The 20,001-nt window shown below is 39.6% G+C and overlaps 1 protein-coding gene and 1 long non-coding RNA gene across 18 annotated transcripts in view; both read left to right on the top strand.

Annotated features, from left to right (window-relative positions):
• Dmtf1 (cyclin D binding myb-like transcription factor 1) overlaps nucleotides 1-20,001 on the top strand; it is a 42,939-nt gene that overhangs the window by 376 nt on the left and 22,562 nt on the right. For 12 of the 17 annotated variants that reach the window (NR_152860.1, NR_152861.1, XR_001784690.1 and 9 more), the window contains exons 2-4: nucleotides 9,513-9,633; nucleotides 10,939-11,055; nucleotides 12,409-12,531. Coding sequence is in view for 7 of the 17 variants with exons in the window: in XM_030254464.1 (XP_030110324.1) it covers nucleotides 10,947-11,055; nucleotides 12,409-12,531 (232 nt within the window). In the remaining 10 variants the exon portion in view is untranslated. Of the gene's footprint in view, nucleotides 1-6,561; nucleotides 8,555-9,512; nucleotides 9,634-10,938; nucleotides 11,056-12,408; nucleotides 12,532-20,001 lie in introns of those variants that run through there. The other 5 variants (NR_152859.1, NR_152858.1, XM_030254463.1 and 2 more) reach the window with 2 other exon arrangements.
• Nucleotides 521-2,914, top strand: Gm46901 (predicted gene, 46901). Its single transcript, NR_166570.1, has one exon. It is a non-coding gene; the product is annotated as a predicted gene, 46901 (long non-coding RNA).

Here is a 20,001-nt window from a genome sequence, read left to right as displayed (position 1 = left end):
GCTCAAGCGGCCGCTGGCGGCTGGAACTCCCGAGCGATCCCTGGGGCGCAGCGGCGAGCCGGTGGGGGCGGAAAATGGCGGCGGGCTGGAGGAACTAAATGGCGCCGGGACCCCTGGGGGTGGGCCCGAGTCGCGGAGGACGGCGCCGGGGGCCCCGCGGGCGTGTGCGTGCTGGGCGGCGGAGCTGCCAGCCTGGCTTGGCTGGGGTGCACTGAGCCCCCTCGGCTGCGTGGGTGGGGTGGGCAGGGCAGTGGGGGCGGGGGTCGTCCCAAGCCCACCATTTCTCCTCGGCTCGTTTGGCCCGTGAGCCCCTCGCCGGTTGGACTCAGCGAAGGAAGTCATGGTTGCCAGTCGGACTTTCTCTTTAGAGACCGCGCGGGACGTGGCCTGGGGTGCGGGGAGAGTCCTGGCCCAGCCAACTAGTAATTGTCAGGATCGTGCGGAGCAGACCTTTAGCGTTTCAAAACCCTCTTTGGCCCTCTAGCAAGAACTTTTTTTTTTTTTTTTTTTTTTTTTTTTGAGAATCTCCCCGCAACCTTAACGAGTTTTACTCCGAAAGAAGTGGTCCAGTGCCATCCTGTGCTGTTCAGTGATACAGCATATGTTTTTATAGTTAAAGACTTCGGTGTAGCTAAAGAAAGAGTGATAGCCCGTGATTGCTTTTGTCAGCCCTTGTACCTCTTTCTGACAGCTAGACTTCCTTTGGGACAACCTCCAAAGAAAAATGCATTTCAGTACTGTTTGTGATGTGTTATGTCTTAAGCTAGATGTACTGACTTTTATTAATTAGAGCTATATTTTCGTGTTGTAAATAACTTTTGTGGCTTTTAGGCTGTAAATTAAGAAAGAAAAGACCTTTGATTATATTGAAAGTTTTACAAACATCAAAGGCTATTTTCCTTATAGATTTTCTATTTCTGGTACTGCAAATTTCTTTAGGCCAGTCTTAAATTTACCTTAATAATTCGAGTAATTTACTATAACATTTAAAACAACTATAATAACAAAATATTACTAGCTTTTTACTGTGGTAGAATAGTGATACAATTTTGTATATTTGGTTAAACTTAGACAAACTTAAAATCCATTTCAAAGATTGTTATGTTGAGTGTACCAGGTCAGTGAGAGACTAATGATATTCTCCACAGACGTGAAAAAACACTCCTATCTATATGAAGAATATTATTTATTATTTTATGCTTTTATCCCACTACTGTCTTTCCCTGGTGCTTTTGAGTACCATCAAGTAAGCTAACGTTTCTTCATTACTTTAGATTATGATAGTCTTACCCAAACTGTTGTTCAGGGGGATGATCTAGAAACCTGCCTGGTCCACTGACTCTTTCAGTTGAGGGAGACACCTGGTATTGTTACCATTTTCTTGTCATATCTGTATGTTTAGCAGTTTGGGGGATACATACAAAATACACTTTTTTCCAAGTATTCAGGTTTTAACTTTTCGAAGGAGGAAATCAGTTTTAGTCTTAAGGTTTGAGGTTGGAAATAGAGTGTATCTGGAAAATAGTTACTAGTGTCCTCTGGTTGGTCTTTTCTTCCTTTCTTTCTCTCTTTCAAGTTGTGCTTGCCTATATCATTCTGTGTCTGTCCCAAACAAAGGCCTTGCTTTGCATTTATTAAATAGCACAGAAAATGTTTGGGAAAGAACTAAACCATGTTATCAAACTATATCCATATTTAGCATTCAATATTTATAGTAAATATGTTTTATTTGGGGTTGCTTTCAACCTGTTGGTTGCTTTCAGCAATGATGATCAGAATATTCACAAATTATTCTGGGTCAGGACCATGGACAAATACATAATATGATTAAAATTATGCATTCAGCTTATGTTGGAATAGCTAATTCCAACATACGTGGGAAATCCACAGCATTATAAGGTTGGCTACATTTTTTTGGTATTTTTGTTGTTTTTAAAGATTCATTTATTGTTATATGTGAGTACACTGTAGCTGTCTTCAGACACACTAGAAGAAGTCATCGGATCTCGTTGAGGATGGTTGTGAGCCACCATGTTGCTGGGATTTGAACTCAGGACCTTTGGAAGAGCAGTCAGTGCTCTTACCCGCTGAGCCATCTCACCAGCCCGGTTGACTACATTGTTATCATAAAGGAGGATTAAACTTAAACAGGCTGAGCACACAGAAGGATAGTGGCTAAGTACATAGTATTAAATGTTCTTGAGCATGTTAGTAGCTTGGCTGAAAGAACTAGCAAAAGTTCAGTCTCTTCAAAGATGGAATATTGTCGTAAAACTCCACAGTTTTCATCTTAGTCTCTTGATTTGCAGTAGTTTATATTAGCATCGATGAGGATACATGCTTAATAAGAAACACGCAACCCAACTAAGTATGTACAGCCTGGCTGTAAACATTAGGTTAAGGCGAGAGCCAAGTGTTTTTGGAAAGTATTGAGGAACTGGGAGACTTTCTGTAAGTTTATATCTGTCAGTTGCAAACATACCAAGACTTTAGAAGAGCATCCAGATTAAGGAGGATTCTGTAGTGATCATCTTAGCCATCTCTCCACACAACCAACCTCCAGTGTTTGTAGAGACTATGCTAATGTTCTCTCAAGCCGGGAGTTCTCATTTTACTAATTGAGTACATTCTCTTCTTGCCATAACTCCTCTTGAAAGGATTAGTAATTTGTATGCTTAAATGAGACACAGTTTCAACTAAGGTGGTACATAAATAAACCTAGAGCCAAATGTTATCTCAGTGAAGTACAGAGACATGTGGAGTTTAATGCCTTTTGTATCATTTCTACATTTGTCTTGATGGTAATTTTGCTTTGTGCAGAGAATTCTTGTAATCAAAATTAATAAAAATTAGTTTGTTTGCTTTGATACCATAAGGGTAAATTGGTTCAACTTCAATAAAAGGAATCTATTTATTGTGTCTGCCTTTTTTCTAGTTTGTGGAAAGATAGCCCACTCCATAATTAAATTCCAGAAAGAAGTTGTCAAGAACAAGTATCGTGGCAGGTCCTATATACACTTTTTACGTCATACCTTTTAAAACACCATTTTTGGCTATACCAACAGTGAGGCCATTTTCTTCTAACAGCGGCATTTAATCTAACCCTTCCCTCACTGTAAGGTGTTTTATGTCAAAGAAATGTGTCTTATTAATGTGTTTTAGGTTTATTCATTGCCTAGTGTATTTTAGTATTTAGTATGGAAATGTGATTTCAATATGAACTAGTGGAAAGAACTTGGTGATAATTTGTATTTAAAAATCAGATTGTGTTTTACAAAAGTGCTGTTTTGAGAAGATATCTTAGAATATAATCAAACACTTAAGTTCTTATATCATTGTTAAGTAGATTAGATAGGCAATTCAATTTTATTATCAGGCCATGTATGAAGTTACATACTTTATTTAAAATCATCCACATTACCATGTAATTTGCTTTATTCAATTACAGCATCATTGATAATTAAATCAACACTTAAAGCAATTAAAGCATTACATTAAATTCCATTTAACAACCTATTGACACTTGATGATATGTTAGTATTGGCTTACCATCTTTCAATGGTAATTATGTACATACATAGTTCAATCTTTATCTTGATTTATAAATCTGCTTTTCAGACTTTCTCACAAAGTATACAGAAGGATTTCCAAGAGTCCAGAGCTGTTACTGCTAGTAGGGAATCTTTTGCTCTACCTGGATAGGAATCCTGAATAGGCAAAGAGTCTATTGCCAGCAATGCTGGATTCTGGAGTACCCAAGACTTAGGGTCTGGACTGATGTATGATGAGCCCCAGGCACTAGAGCCCTATTGATCAAGCTTTGACTTTAACCCAAGACAGCTCTCCCAGCCAGGCCTTCAGGCTAGAGGCTGAATGGATGCTCCTGATTTTAACTGCCAGTGGCCACAGCACTTGGCAGCTTTGGTGATCTGGTTCAGAGGTAAGCAGTACTGTTAGTCTTCTAGCTCGTTACAGGGTTAGGGTGTCAGAACCCTTGACTCCACAGCAGTGGCTAGAGCCTGAAGATGAATGGGGTCTTCATCCTGTTGACAGTTGTCCAAAGAGGTTGAGTCTCAGCTGTTTGGCAGCTTCCTGGGACTCTTTAAACAGCTGGAACCCCCTTTTGGCTCTCACCTCTGTTAGCTCTAGAACCCTTCAGGTCTCCTTACTACTGACACTGCTTCTGGCTTTGTCTCCACCTCCACTTGGAATTGACTTTGTGTGTGTTGCCAACTAAGCCCGTTCTAATAAATGTAAGAGAAGAGGACACTGGGGAAACCTATTGTTGGGTAATGATGCAGGTGATAGTATAGGGATGTCTCTTAGATGGCTCACAAAGGTTGTACTTCAGCTGTGTTTCATTCACAGCAATCCACACAAACAAGGAAAATGTTTGTGCTAGTCAGGGCTAAGCTCCTTATGTAAATGCTTATACCATCCCAGGCCTTTAGCTGGACCAAAGGGGGTTGGGGGGGGGGGAATGCTCCCTCCTGGCCTGGGTTGGAACAACTGTGGGGTCATGAAGAGTTCATCAGAGCTTGTGATGGCAAAGAGTCTGGAGGTTGTACTTCAACAAGCAGGTTAGTTGACTAAAGCTTTGTCAAAGCTCCTGTGTTTAGAATAGAGTGTTCAAAACAATTGGTAGTGGCAATATGCACTCAGCTGACTGCTCACAATAGTGATGGCACTAGGGAAGAGTCTAATAGTTGTCTAATTAGAGAGTCGAATTGAAGGAAAAATAAACATAAAAGGGTGCTCACAGTATAGATACCCTTAAAATTAACAGTGTCTCACGGTGGTTAACTCTTAACCCAGTGGCCTAGGAAGAGGTGGGTGGCTCTGATCTGCCTCAACCATTCCAAAGCATTCTACGTTAAGCACAAAGTGTTCCTATATGAAATTGTAAGTACTTCTGAAGATATTATTGTGTAGGCTTGTATGTTTTCTAACACTTTTATATGTACCTAGGTATGAGATTTAGGAATTTATTATCTGCCAATAATTTGCTGCTTGGCAGAGTTTTGTTCCTTTAGGGAAAAAACATTAAACGTGTTTTTTAAATTACACATTAATAGATACATTTTCTTTTAAATATTGCCTAAGGTGGTGTGTGTGTGAGGGAGGGAGGATGAAGGAGGACTATGTTAGGTTTGGAGGTGTTCATTAAGGAGCTCTGTAAATACTGTAACCTTAAACACTCTCCCCCAACACTTCCTGACTAGACAGCTATTTTATACTTATTAAAATGGTGAGGAATAGGGCTGGAGAGATAGCTCAGCGATTAAGAGCACTGAGTGCTCTTCTGAAGGTCCTGAGTTCAAATCCCAGCAACCACATGGTGGCTCACAACCATCTGTAATGAGATTTGATGCCCTCTTCTGGTGTGTCTGAAGACAGCTACAGTGTACTTAGATATAATAATAAATCTTTTTATTTTTTAAAAAGGTGAGAAATAATTAGTATTGGTAGGGAGAAAAAAAGAAAAGATATGTGCAGTTGGGTATGATGATGCAAGCCCGTGAGCCTAGCACTGAAGAAGCCAAGTGGCCAAGTCAAGAGAATCATAAGGTTAAGGCTAGCCTGGGCTACACAATGAGACTTTATCTTAAAAAAAAAAATTCAGGGCTGGAGAGATGGCTCAGTGGTTAAGAGCACTGATGTCCTGAGTTCAAATCCCACAACCACATGATGGCTCACAACCATCCGTGATGGGATCTGATGCCCTCTTCTGGTGTGTCTGAAAACAGCTACAGTATACTTACATATAATAGTAAATAAATCTTAAGGAAAAAATTCAAAATATTGTAAAAGCAAAAAAGTATGCTGAAATATAATCAAAAATGTGAAAGGTAGTCATTAAAATGTTAAAGAGAAATAGATAATTGTTAATACTATATTGAGTCAGGAAACCTCAAATACGTCCTTATTGCCTTTAGTTGCATTTATCTCTCTGTAGTATATGCCAGTGGATTTTTGAGACCCCTGGCTGTCCTGGAACTCTGTATACCATACTAGGCTTGAGCTCCAGTTTACCTGCCTCTGCCTTCGGAGTGCTAGGATTAAAAGTGTATGCTACCTATGGGGGACTTTTGGGATAGCATTGGAAATGTAAACAAGGAAAATACCTAATTAAAAAAAAAAGAAAAAGAAAAAAAAAGAAAAAAAATTAAAGTTACACATGTGTATAAAAGGAAAAAAAAAGTGTATGCTACCACTGTCCGGCTGTATTTCCCATTTTTTTTTAAGATTTATTTATTTATTTCATCTATATGAGTACACTATAGCTGTACAGATGGTTGTGAGCCTTCATGTAGTTGGTGGGAATTGAATTTAGGACCTCTGCTCACTCCAGCCCCGCTCTGCTCGTCCCAGTTGGCCCACTCGCTCTGGTCAACCCTGCTCTCTCTGACCCAATATTAATAATAAAGTATACTTTATTATTATTAATAAGTACACTGTTGCTGTCTTCAGACACACCAGAAGAGGGCGTCAGATCTCACTACGGGTGGTTGTGAGCCACCCAGTGGTTGCTGGAATTTGAAGTCAGGACTTTCAGAAGAACAGTCAGTGCTCTTAACCGCTGAGCCATCTCTCCAGCCCTGTCTTCCCATTTTAAAAGTATCCTCACTAGTGAGTTTTCCTGTGCCATATATGTATAACTGCACTCCATCTTCCCAAACAACCTTTGTCATCTCTGGTCAGCCTACGTTGCCTCCTGCTTTATATGATTACCATAGGTAGTGTCTGTGCTTAGAAACTGTTAATAGAATTGGCCTGTAAGGAAGACATGAGACTTCCTGGATTTATTTATTTTTTTAAAAGGGATTCTTGACATTTAACTGCTCTAAAATTGAGAGTAATAGAAGACCCAATGGATATGTGAGCCTAAGAACTTTATATCAATACTGACGTGAAGGGGAGCATGAGAGAGTCCTTTCTTTCTTTAATTTTGTGTTAAATCACAAATGTTATTATATTGTAACTTACCTTGTTTGTTCCACCAGGTTATTGTATCCTAGTAAGCAGGGTCATCTTGGGTCAGCATGGTAACACAAGCATGTTGTCTAAGCACTGGGTATGCAGAGATAGGAAGATAATCAATTTTAGGCCAGCCTGGGCTATATTATGATGCCCTGTTCCATGTCTTCCTCCCTTAATCCCCTCTGTTAGCCGTAAGTGAAGGGTTCATCTTTCAGATATGAGCATACGCAAGAGTGCCATTATACATTTTATGCAATTTTCTGGTTCTTTTTCTTTAATTTTTTTTTTTTTTTTTTTCCGAGACAGGGTTTCTCTGTGTAGCCCTGGCTGTCCTGGAACTCACTTTGTAGACCAGGCTGGCCTTGAACTCAGAAATCTGCCTGCCTCTGCCTCCCGAGTGCTGGGATTAAAGGCGTGCGCCACCACGCCCGACTTTTCTTTAATTTATTAAGGTATTTATTGTTGCAAGGTAATTCATCAGGAATGGGAATGTGCCAGAAAGTCAGTTTGTCTGTAACTAATGTTATCTGCCTTTCCTCCGTTCTGTCTTCTTATTTCTAATTAGTGTAAAAGTGACACCACCACTGATTGGGAGGATTGGGGGCTCAAAAGAGGCTGCTAGTGCTGTGTATGCTCCAGGGAGTTCATGGTAGCATTGGCGGGTAAAGGACTCCAGTTCAAGCATAGTTGTGAGTCTAGTCAGTGGGAATCAAAGCACAAAGTTTCTTCTCCCTAGTTGCTTTGATTTAGTCATCAACATGTCTCTGTTTCGACGAGTATTTGACTTTAAACAGAGACATGTTGAAATACTCATCCAACACTGGCATGACCACTTCCTTTTCCCATTATCTTTACCTTCAAAGGTCTTGTCTTCCAAAGGTATTTTGGATTCTGTTTTTCTTCTACCGTCCAGTCCACTGAAATTACAAAGAGTTACTTATTTTATGTATATGAGTACACTGTAGCTGTACAGATGGTTGTGAGCCATTATGTGGTTGCTGGGAATTGAACTCAGGACCTCTGCTCACTCCGGCCCAAAGCTTTATGTATTGTATCGCTATATGTAAGTACACTGTAGCTGTCTTCAGACAGCACCAGAAGAGGGCGTCAGATCTCGTTACGGATAGTTGTGAGCCACCATGTAGTTGCTGGGATTATAACTCAGGACCTTTGGAAGAGCACTCAGTGCTCTTAACCGCTGAGCCATCTCTCCAGCCCGAAATTACTTCTGTTAAGGTCATGAGTGTTCTCCGTATTGCTAGAATAAGTACTTCTCTGTCATTTTACTGGCGGTTAGTCATTTTAATACCCATTGGATACTTACTCGGTTTCCTTCTGTGTCACCAGCTAGTCCTCCGTCTCCTCTGCTAGTCTTCCTCATTCCTTTTTTCGAAAGATTGATGGATTTGTTACTTTATGAGTGTTTTTTGCCTGCATGTATATCTGTGTTCCACAGGCCAAAAGAGACTGCTGGGTCCTGAAACTGAAATTACAGAGGGTTGTGAGCTGCCATGTGGGTGCCAGGGACTGAACCCAGTTTCTCTTAACCTGAGCCAGTCCTTGTCTTCCATAAGTAAGTAAAGCATTCTGGAACTAGAATCTAGGCCTCCAATTTCTAGGTATCTTTAAAAACAACTTGCATACTATATTAGGTCAAATTTATAGGTATTAATTATGCCTTCTGAGCACAACTTAAATATTCAACCATCCACTTGGCACCTTAAATACCATATATCTTACATTTAGGTATCACTATTACTAATACTTGATAAAAAACAGCTTATGATAAAATCCCTTGAGTTGAAGCCAGAAGCCCAGGAATCATCCTGAGATGGTGTTCCCTTCTCAGTCTAATTCTCTTCAGTCATAAAGCCTAGTTGGCTCTGCCCCCAAAGCAAAGCTATTCTCTCTGTCTGTCCTCTCTCCTTGAGTGCTGTGATGTTTCCAAACCACAGTCACCTCCTAAACACAGGCCTTTATAACTTACCCCTTCTCTCTTCTCCATACTGAGGGATATGTTAGAAATTAGCTATACCCAGAAAATGTTGCTGACCTCCTGATTCCTTTATAGGGTTGTTTACCTGTCCTCTTATGTGGTTTCTGATTGAATAGATGTTGTAAATAATTTTTAATGGTTTAAGATGAAATAAGGTATTTCAGGGGTGTTAATATATTACTGGTGGGAATGTTAGTTTTTCATATGCGGTAAGTGCACAGTGGTTCCAAGGTTTACTGTAACCACTTGTATACCTAAACCTGTTTTCAGAGGACATCTGACTGTTTGCTGAGTGGCTGCTTGGGTTAAGAAACTTTCTATGAGCTCTAAGTGGATAAAGAATGGATTGTTTCTGTCTTTGTTTATACAATACTGGTGTTCAGGCAGCTTGCCATAAAATGCATGCAGAAGAAAGTTGTGTCTTTCTCTGGTGGGTGAGGTATCAGGTGTGAGGCCAAAGTGCTATAGCATTATAACTAGTACTCAAATAGTACTTGTTGTGTCTGAGCCTCGTATTCTGCTGTCCGTGTTCTAGAGGATCACAGATGCACAAGCATGGAGGAGAAGCAGTTTGGTTAACGTGAGTGATGCTGCTGGCCGAAGCACAGAGGTGGGATTCTATGGGAAGGCCTGTAGCTAATCCACCTGTGGTCTAGGTAAGTCTCCCTTTATTGCAGAATCCACCCAGTGGTTAGCAGACCTCATAACTACACCAGGAGTTCCATTCATCTTTATCTTGAAAATGGTGTCATTACAATTGTAAAATTAAGTTCTTTGATATAGTAAGCGCATACTACTCATTGAAGCTTTACCATGTAAACATTAATATAGTTGTGTTTTTTGCCAAAGGAAAAAATTTAAATGGAATTAAACTATATATAAATGGATTGATACCTATGTGGGTCATATACTGAGTAATTGAATACACTTCAAGACTTTTGTCTGTTTTATCAGTAAAAGGTATATGGGGAAAACCTGTTGAAACAAGAACTATATTATAAGATTCTGTAGACTTCAATCAGGCATTAGTAGTCCAGTACTTTGATCTCTGTTAGCCACAAGATACTGACCTTGTTCTAAGACTCCAATTGTTTGAGAACAAGCACACCAAATGTGCTGTTACATACAAAACAGCAAGTGATGGACAGCAATTTAAACTGGAATTCTCTTTGTCAGGAGTAGGCCCCAAACCCATACAAAAGTGTTTGCTTGGTGGTGGTTAAGTGTGTTTGTTTAATACTATGGGGGAGAAAAGAATTATTTAGTGTTATTATTTTTCAGGTAACAGGGCTTAAATATTCAAAAGGTGCTTAGAATTATTAGATCAAGATGAAAGTTTTGGTTAATTTTCTGCTAAAAATACCAGGTTTGAAATGTAGTTAAGTGGTAGACCATTTGTCAAGTATAAATAAGAAGTTGTGGGTTCAATCATCACAGCCAAGAAGATGTGATGGCAGGAGCCTGAGCCAGCCAGTACCACATTGTATCCACGTTGTATCTTCGGCCAGGAAGCAGGGAAATGTGTGTGCTCCTACTCCGTTCTCTTCACCTTTTTTTTTACATAGTCTGAGACCTCAGCCCATGGCATAATGCCACTCACATTTAAAGTGCATTTCCCAGCTCAGCCTAGTCTAGAAAATCCCTTACAGTCAAGCCCAGAGGTCTGTTTCTATGGTGATGCTAAATCTCAGCTTGACAGTGAAGAGTAACCACCACAAATGGAAATATTGTAAGTTGGTAGAACTACTCAAGAGTTGGTCAAATTCTTGCAGGTTATTGAATTTAATCCCCTGCCCCCTGAATCTAATTCTTAACAATGGGGAGAGACTAAGAAAGGCAGTTTGTGATATCTGAACTCCTTTGCAGTTTTATGTAAAGACTGTAAAACAGATATCTAGGTCAGTTTCATGTACTATCTGGAATTAATTGTATAAGTCCTTACATAGTCTCTTCTTATACAGATTTGAGTATGAGCACAGTTGAAGAGGATTCTGACACAGTAACAGTAGAAACTGTGAACTCTGTGACGTTTACTCAGGACACGGACGGGAATCTCATTCTTCATTGCCCTCAGAATGGTAGGAGAATTTGCTAATTACTGACACTGGGGATTGATCATTGCACCCTTGCACCCTTTATCCAACACCCACAAATTAGTCTAATGTGCTTGAAAAGGCCATGGACTATAGATTAATCTTTGGACTGTAGTTTAATCTTAATTTGTAATTTATGTTTTAGAATACTTTAGTACTTCTTAATTAACTATGAATTTTAGACTAAGCATGTGCTCGGATGCTTTACTTAATACTCTCTCCCACTACTGTGTTATTTCTCCTGGACTATTTCATTCATTCATTTTAGCTAGTATCTACCTATTATGATGGCTCACATTTCTGTCTTTATTACGAATTTTCTATACTACTTTTAGGCACCCTGGATTTGACATGTCCCAAGAGCTTCTTTCTAGATACTTCTTCAACTTCACTTTTCCTTTTTAGAGTCTCTGGTTATAATTAGGAATCAATTCCTTATGTTGTAACCTAACTGGTCGTATGCTGTCCTAAAGCTCTATTTCTCCTTGTTTTGGGCCCCTCTCTATTAGACCAGATTGTCTTTTCTCATCTGAGTCACTCCAGCCTTTAATCCAGTTTTCCCACTTGTCAGGGGCTGTATTGAAAGCTTAACGTGTTTTTTAGGATATATAACTGGGTGCTTTGATTACTTCATTTCTTCCTCCTAGCCTTCCCTCTTGCCATAGTTACCATGGTTGTTAGAATCCATGTGCTTATGTTCTTAAGTAGTCCACAGTTTTATTTTTATAACACTTGTTTTTAGTCTTCAGTTCTACTGCACATTTTTCTCTAACTGCCAGGAGAGACAAACGTTTCCCCGCTTGCATTTTTTTCAAGTTCATGATAGCTCCTTAGGAAAACGCCCTTCACTTCCAGTCTAAAGAGTGTGTGCTCACGACAACCTCTTCATCCCACGGTCACAGCTCTGAGGACGCTATTATGAAATTGTTGGTTTAGTTATTACTCCACCAGAACTTCCTTGAAGGACATCCTTCATTGTTCTGTTCCCAGCACTTAGAACCAACTGTAGACATTTAGGAAATGTTTGAATGAATCGATGCTCAGCCCTTCTCTAAGTGTGAAATCTTTGGGAAACCAAGTTAGTTAGAAGGTCCACTTTTGCCCACCATAGTTCTTGTTATAAGAACAGGGGCTGAGTGCTGCTGTAAGCAAGGAGAAAGCAAGGACTCCTGAGTCCTAGTGTGGCTGGGTAAATCCAAGTGAGCAAGTGGGTGGAAGGATGCTTTTAATGGATAAGAAAATCCTGCAGAGATGGATGTAGTAGGTAGAGGTTTTGTTATTTGAAATTGGCTTGAGGTTTTGAGCATTGTGTTTGGTTTACTTTTCCCCTTCCGTTAGACCCTGATGAAGTAGACTCAGAAGACAGTACTGAACCTCCACATAAGAGGCTTTGTTTGTCCTCTGAGGATGATCAAAGCATTGATGACGCTACGCCATGCATATCAGTCGTGGCACTCCCACGTAAGTCTGTTAAGGAATTGGACTTTAGCTTGCAAGAGTCATTTGGGATTTCTAGAGAGACCTGAGCTCTACTTTTATCTAGTCAAAAAAAAAAAATCGTTTTTTAAGCATAACTCTCACATTGCTTATACATATTGTCCAATCTTTTCAACACTTCTTTTCTCTCAACCTGCTGCGGTAGACTTTATGTGAACCTTTTAATTGACGCTCTCCTCATTTGTAAATGGATATGTATTCATCCCTACTTTGTTCAACAGTATAAGGTACTTAAGCTCTACCTTTCCCCCAACCTTCCTCCAGTGCTATGCAGTAGGAACGATTATCATACATTGCAATGAAGAAAATGAAGCTCAGAGAGACAGGACATTCAAACATTCCCAGGTAGTCTAGTTCCTCTAGGACACATTTTAGCCCTCACGTAGATCTGCATGGAAGTTAGGCAGATGCCTAGGTTCCTTGCTCTAATAAGGTTTTTAGTATGTTTAGGTTTTGATATCCTTTACAGTCGACTAGATTCCAGAGAAGAGAGACATTTCAGAGAATGTCATTAACAGGCATACCAGCAACAACATTACATCCTGATTCTGATTTGCTTAGTAAAGAATTTGGAAATCTGTTCCTATTAGATGCTTTCATCTGTAGGGGTAGAAATGAGCCACCTGCCTGTTGAAGGTACTGTCACTGCAAGCAGAGTAGCCGTTATTGAGAACTTTGATTTTGCACATAAGTATCAAATGAAATCAAATCTTTATCAGTCAGTGAAGTTAGGACTAGGTATTTAGCATAGAAAATCTTCTTAGCAAGTAATGTACAGAGCCACTTGCTTCTCAAACTGACATAGACACCGTTTCATTTCAGTTTATTGTGCATAAAAAAAAACAAGACTAGTATTAATTTCAAGTGTAACATATCTGTGCCTAAAATTTTTAACTAAATGAAGTTTCTTCCTGTCGGTTCATGTTTTTAAGTGTTTCTTACTGTTTCTTTGTCACTTTTTAAAAACTTAGTTGGCTTATCTATACAAATATAATCCTATATGAATATTTTATATGCAAGAGTTTTTTAGTAATTCTTTTGGACTAAATTGTGACTAGCTAGTTCATTATTTAAAATACTTGGTTCATAAGTTCAGTGTCTACTTGGCACTTTGTTCTATTTTATGGTATTAAGCTCGTCTTATCATCTAATAATTTGTGGAGATGGTGCCACTAGCATGCATGTGGTATGTATGCAGTTTGTTCACTGCATTGGGAACATAATTTGAAGTCTAATAGAAGACTGGACTTACTAAGCTGGACTCTTGTTCTCCACATTTATAAAAATTGTTGATAAAATCAATTTAGGAATGTTCCTCTTTTTTTATTCATATAAATGTACTTTGTTGTTTTAAACAGAACAAAAGAAGAGGGAGAAACATTTGCGTATTTTTTTCCTCTTTTGTTAAGAATAAATAAAACCTAGAGTAAAGGCACAAAGTTTGGCCACTCAGTCCCCTCTCAGCCCTTGGCTCTGATGTGTAGCCAAAGCTGCATGGCCTAAATAGTTGAGGGACAAAAGCAGCTGGGTGGTCCTAACTTCATCCTCATCTCCCTAGGAAGTAAGCAGGTCACCGTAGCGGCTTTGTGACAGTAACTATGTGTGTAGTTTGTATACACCAATGGCCATTCTTTTCCCATACCCACCAGAGCAGCGTCATCTCCATAGACATCTGACATAAGTGAACACTTGGCCACACCACTCGTTGTATGTTGAACCTACAGAGTAGATGTGTTTGCACATAGCTTTTATAAGTTAGCAGGTACTTTATCTCCATAGCCACACTGACTACATCTTGCCTAGAAGGAACCATAGTGGTTTCACCATAATTGACTATATCAGCCATAGATACTGAAAGTGAGCAAGTAATGCATAGAACCACTTGCAAACCATCTCCATCTTAACAGGTAGGACAATCCCACTCATACTCTGGTCTAGGCCATTGAGTCGCCCATAGGTATTCCAGGTGCTGATTAACATAAACACTTAAGTACTGTGTCTACCTGGAATCCAAGCCAGAGTAGCCTGCCCAGCAAATCCAAGGCACATCTCTAGGAGAAAGTACTTCTGCTACTTCTAAAATTGGTAGAAGCCAATGTACAGGGTTATATATTTTAATACATATACGGACAAAGATATGAAAAAGAAGGTCATTACTGCCAAAAGAACACAGCCAAAGGTGGCAAGTTCAAGGAAAAGGAAATACATCAGTTGCCTTTTTAAAAGTTTAGTAGTTTAAATAATAACTGTAATTAAGAAAATGCAAACAGTTCAGTGAAATTAGAAAAATACCTTCTGTTCTAAGTAAAGAACCCAGAGAGAGTATATATATATACTCACACATTATAAAAATACACAAAGTTTAGAGCTAAAGAACTTGGTAAATGCAAGTTTAAAATCGAGCTTTAACAAACTAGATCAAGCAGAGCAAGAACCTCTTGATTCTAAATTTCTTGAGCTTGAAGTTGTAGTAGGTGTTTAGAAGTAACTCAGATTAAAAGAAAAAAAAAGATCCAAGACATACAAATAAGACTTAACTTTAAGGAAATGATTGTTACAAATATTTTATAATAGAAAGGAAAGGATCATATCAAAATGAATTCAGCAAAATAGCAGTTGAACATTTTTCAAATCTTGAATTAATCTTAGAGACCTCTAATAGAGTCACTTAAGGAGGGTCCTCTCATACTGAGCACTGGTGGCACTCAGGAGGCAGAGGCTGGTGGATCTTTGAATTCAAGGCCACCCTAGTCTACAGAGCAAGTTTCAGAACATCCCTAGCTATACAGAGAAACCCTTTCTCAAAAGAAAAACAAAAACATTACATAAATATGTTCAGTGGCAACATGAATACATTACTCAGAAAAGTACTAGCATTCAACAGTAGAAAATGCCTTTCCAAGACAAAACCAGGGAATTCACTTCTGCCAGGCCACAGCAGCTTTATAATACTGAGAGATTCCTTTACTAAAATCAAAACAACAACTAGCCCTCCCCCCAAAGCAAAACAAACAAAAACAAAAACCTACAATTAAATCTTAGCAATACAGAGAAACAAGCTATCCAAGAGGGAGAAAGGAAACTAATACCTACAAAGCAAACTCCAAATTTAACAAAATGACAAGAATATATGTTGGCAGTAGTAATGCTAAATGAAAATGGATTCAATTTCACCATAAATGTTTAGTAGGCAAAATGGATTAGAGGACAAAATTCTCAAAACATTAGCTTACTTATAAGGACACACAATAGACTAAAAACTAAAGGATGAAACAAATTGATAGATGAAAAGCATCAGAAAGTTATTATTTAAAGGTAAAGTGGATTTTACTTATAGATAAGTGTAGCCACCTGAGGCCACACTAACTGGGTTCCTGAGTGGGAGGCCGCAGCTGTATGGGAGAGAATGGTGAGAGAAGAAAAGAGACCAAGACAAATTTTCTGATCATGGCCCCATGTTTACTAGCAGTCTGTGCTTATAAAGGGGAAAGCCCATCTCCCACAGATCCACTCTCTTTTTTTTTTTCAATTTTTTATTAGATATTTTCTTCATTTACATTTCACATGCTATCCCGAAAGTTCCCTATACCCTCCCCCCTCCCCCCGCCCTGCTTCCCTATCCATTCACTCCCACTTCTTGGCCCTGGAGTCCCCCTGTACTGGGGCATATAAAGTTTGCAAGACCAAAGGGGCCTCTCTTCCCAGTGATGGCCGACTAGGCCATCTTCTGCTACGTATGCCGCTAGAGACACAAGCTCTGAGGGTACTGGTTAGTTCATATTGTTGTTCCTCCTATAGGGTTGCAGACCCCTTCAGCTGCTTGGGTACTTTCTCTAGCTCCTCCACTGGGGACCCTGTGTTCCATCCAATAGCTGTGAGCATCCACTTCTGTGTTTGCCAGGCAATGGCAAAGCCTCGCAACAGCTATATCAGGGTCCTTTCAGCAAAATCTTGCTGGCGTATGCAATAGTGTCTGCGTTTGGTGGCTGATTATGGGATGGATCCCTGGGTGGGGTAGTCTTTGGATGGTCCATCCTTTCATCTTAGCTCTAAACATTGTCTCTGTAACTCCTTCCATTGGTATTTTGTTCCCTATTCTAAAGAGGAATGAAGTATCCACACATTGGTCTTCCTTCTTCTTGATTTTCTTGTGTTTTGCAGATTGTATCTTGGGTATTCTAAGTTTCTAGGCTAATATCCACTTATCAGTGAGTGCATATCAAGTGAGTTCTTTTGTGATTGGGTTACCTCACTCAGGATGATATCCTCCGGATATATCCATTTGCCCAAGAATTTCATAAATTCATTGTTTTTAATAGCTGAGTAGTACTCCATTGTGTAAATGTACCACATTTTCTGTATCCATTCCTCTGTTGAGGGACATCTAAGCTCTTTCCAGCTTCTGGCTATTATAAATAAGGCTGCCTAGACAAGGCTGCCCACTTTCTCCCTACCTATTCAATATAGTACTTGAAGGCCTAGCCAGAGCAATTAGACAACAAAAGGAGATCAAGGGGATACAAATTGGAAAGGAAGAAGTCAAAATGTCACTATTTGCAGATGATATGATAGTATATATAAGTGACCCTAAAAACTCCACCAGAGACCTCCTAAACCTGATAAACAGCTTCAGCTCAGTAGCTGGATATAAAATTAAACAAATCAGTGGCCTTTCTCTACACAAAGGATAAACAGGATGAGAAAGAAATTAGGGAAACAACACCCTTTACAATAGTCACAAGTAATATAAAATACCTTGGTGTGACTCTCACTAAGGAAGTCAAAGATCTATATGACAAGAACTTCAAGTCTCTGAAGAAAGAAATTGAAGAAGATCTCAGAAGATGGAAAGATCTCCCATGCTCATGGATTGGCAGGATTAATAAAAATTTTGGCTATCTTGCCGAAAGCAATCTACAGATTCAGTGCAATCCCCAGCAAAATTCCAACTCAATTCTTCACTGTGTTAGAAAGGGCAATTTGCAAATTCATCTGGAATAACAAAAAACCTAGGATAGCAAAAACTATTCTCAACAATAAAAGAACCTCTGGGGGAATCACAATGCCTGACCTCAAGCTGTACTACAGAGCAATTGTGATAAAAACTGCATGGTACTGGCACAGTGACAGACAGGTAGATCAGTGGTCACTTGATCTTTGACAAGGGAGCTAAAACCATCCAGTGGAAAAAAGAAAGCATTTTCAACAAATGGTGCTGGCACAACTGGCGGTTATCATGTAGAAGAATGCAAATTGATTCATTCCTATCTCCTTGTACAAAGGAATCTCAAGTCTAAGTGGATCAAAGACCTCCACATAAAACCAGAGACACTGAAATTTATAAAGTAGAAAGTGGGGAAAAGCACAGGGGAAAAATTACTAAACAGAACAGCAATGGCTTGTGCTGTAAGATCAAGAATCAACAAATGGGATCTCATAAAATTGCAAAGCTTCTGTAAGGCAAGAGATACTGTCAATAAGACAAAAATGCCACCAACAGATTGGGAAAGGATTTTTACCAATCCTAAATCTGATAGGGGGCTAATATCCAATATATACAAAGACCACAGATCCACTCTTGATGCCTTTAAGCAATCTGTCTGACAGCACTGGTTTGGCAAGAAGGTGTCAATCACTGGGTTGCTTGTTGTCTCTGGAATCTCTCAGCAGGTAGAATTGTAACAGAACAATAGAAGCTTCTAGGTGGGAAGGCTCCAACCCAGGTGGTCTCATTGTCGGGGAGTGCAAGGTCTGAGTCAGTGTACTCAGGGCTGGGGGAGGCTACTGATAAGAAACAACAAAGATAACCATAATAATAAAGGATCTATTGAACAAGGTGAAATAATAGTTGCAAACATGTATACACCCCCAGCAGTGGAACACCCATTACATAAACCAAATGTTAGTATAAAGAGAAATATACTGCATAAAGTAATACTTGAGAGTTCCAGTTTCCCACTTTGATCTCTGGACAAATCAGATAGAAAATCAACAAAGAAACATTGGCAATAAACTATACTACAAGTCAAGTGGCTCTAATAGACTTTTTTATTTTATTGTTTTGTTTTTCGAGACAGGGTTTCTCTGTGTAGCCCTGGCTGTCCTTTGTAGACCAGGCTGGCCTCGATCTTAGAAATCCGCCTGCTTCTGCCTCCGCAGTTGCTGGGATTAAAGGCGTGCGAGGCCACACCAGGCTCAAAGTTGCTGATTCTATCTTCTCAAGTTAGTCATTCTAGCTTACTCCTTTGTGGTCACCTGCTGCTTCTCACAGTAACATGATAACTACCTGCTGACTTGGCAATTCTGTCGAAACCCCAGTCACTCATCTGTTCCCCATTTGCTTCTCCCTCTTGCTCTCTTGGGTCACTTGTTACCTGTGTGCATTTGTGACCTTTCAGACTTGTTGCTTCCTCTTTGCAGCATAGTCTCTCTGCAGAACTCCAGTAATCCTTTTCATTTCTGAGCCCACTGATTTGCCACTTTGTTCCTTCTGCACAGTGTGTCCTTCCTGTTCTCCTTACCCAGTTGCAGTTTTGTGGTTGCTATGTTTACTATCTTGCAATTACCTTTAGATGCCTTTTCCTCCTTTCCTTCCATTGTCCTTTGGGAAAACTATAACCCTAGGTAAATTGGATTTTTCCCTGTTTATACTTAATACAACTAGTTGAACAGCCTTAGAGAAAGGTAGAATGAATAATCTGACTTGGCTTTCTTCCTCATGAGTGGGATATATGATCTGTCAGGAAATGTCACACAAGACTTACTCATATTCTCTTTCACTCTGAGAAGATAGTTTCATGTGTCCCCAAATCTGACTCCTACATGTTTCTTACCCAGAGGACAGCCTTGCTTTCTATTTCAGAGAAAAGTTACTATACTATAAGAAAATATACTATACATTCTATTACCATTACTCCATTTGGGTAAGTCCTGTGTCCTTAGCTAGCTAAGGCTTGCGTTTCTGCTTACCAGCTTCAGGACTTTGCAGGTTCCCAGATGTTCGAACAGTTCTTGGGTCTCTGAATCACTACTTGCTCATTCTCTACCTGGATGACTCCTTTTAATGTTAAACACATGTTTTTCCATAAACTAAAGCCCTGAAGCCATTTTTGGCCACTCTCCAACTGTCTGCCTTTGCCTCTATGTCTTTTCTCATTTTCCTTTAACATTCTTTAATTTCACCCTGATCTCCCAGGTCTCCAGACACCTTGTGCTAAACCTAGTATTCTTTTTTTCTTTCCTCCTCTCTTTGTGTTTGTCTTTTATGTCCATCTTTTAGTTTGACTTGTGCACATCAAACCAGCCTCTAAGTATGGAATGCCCCAAGACTAAGACTCCGCTCTTAGAGTGCCTCCTCTGTTCTTACTTGCTACCTAGGGGATCTTAATTTGTGTTTTTTCTTTTTGGTGATGATGGTCCTACTTATTTCAGCCA

Source organism: Mus musculus, chromosome 5, assembly GCF_000001635.26.
Source record: "Mus musculus strain C57BL/6J chromosome 5, GRCm38.p6 C57BL/6J".
NCBI classification, from domain to species: Eukaryota; Metazoa; Chordata; class Mammalia; order Rodentia; family Muridae; genus Mus; species Mus musculus.
Note: the sequence above shows the minus strand (reverse complement) of the source record. Positions and strands in the feature narration are given on the sequence as shown.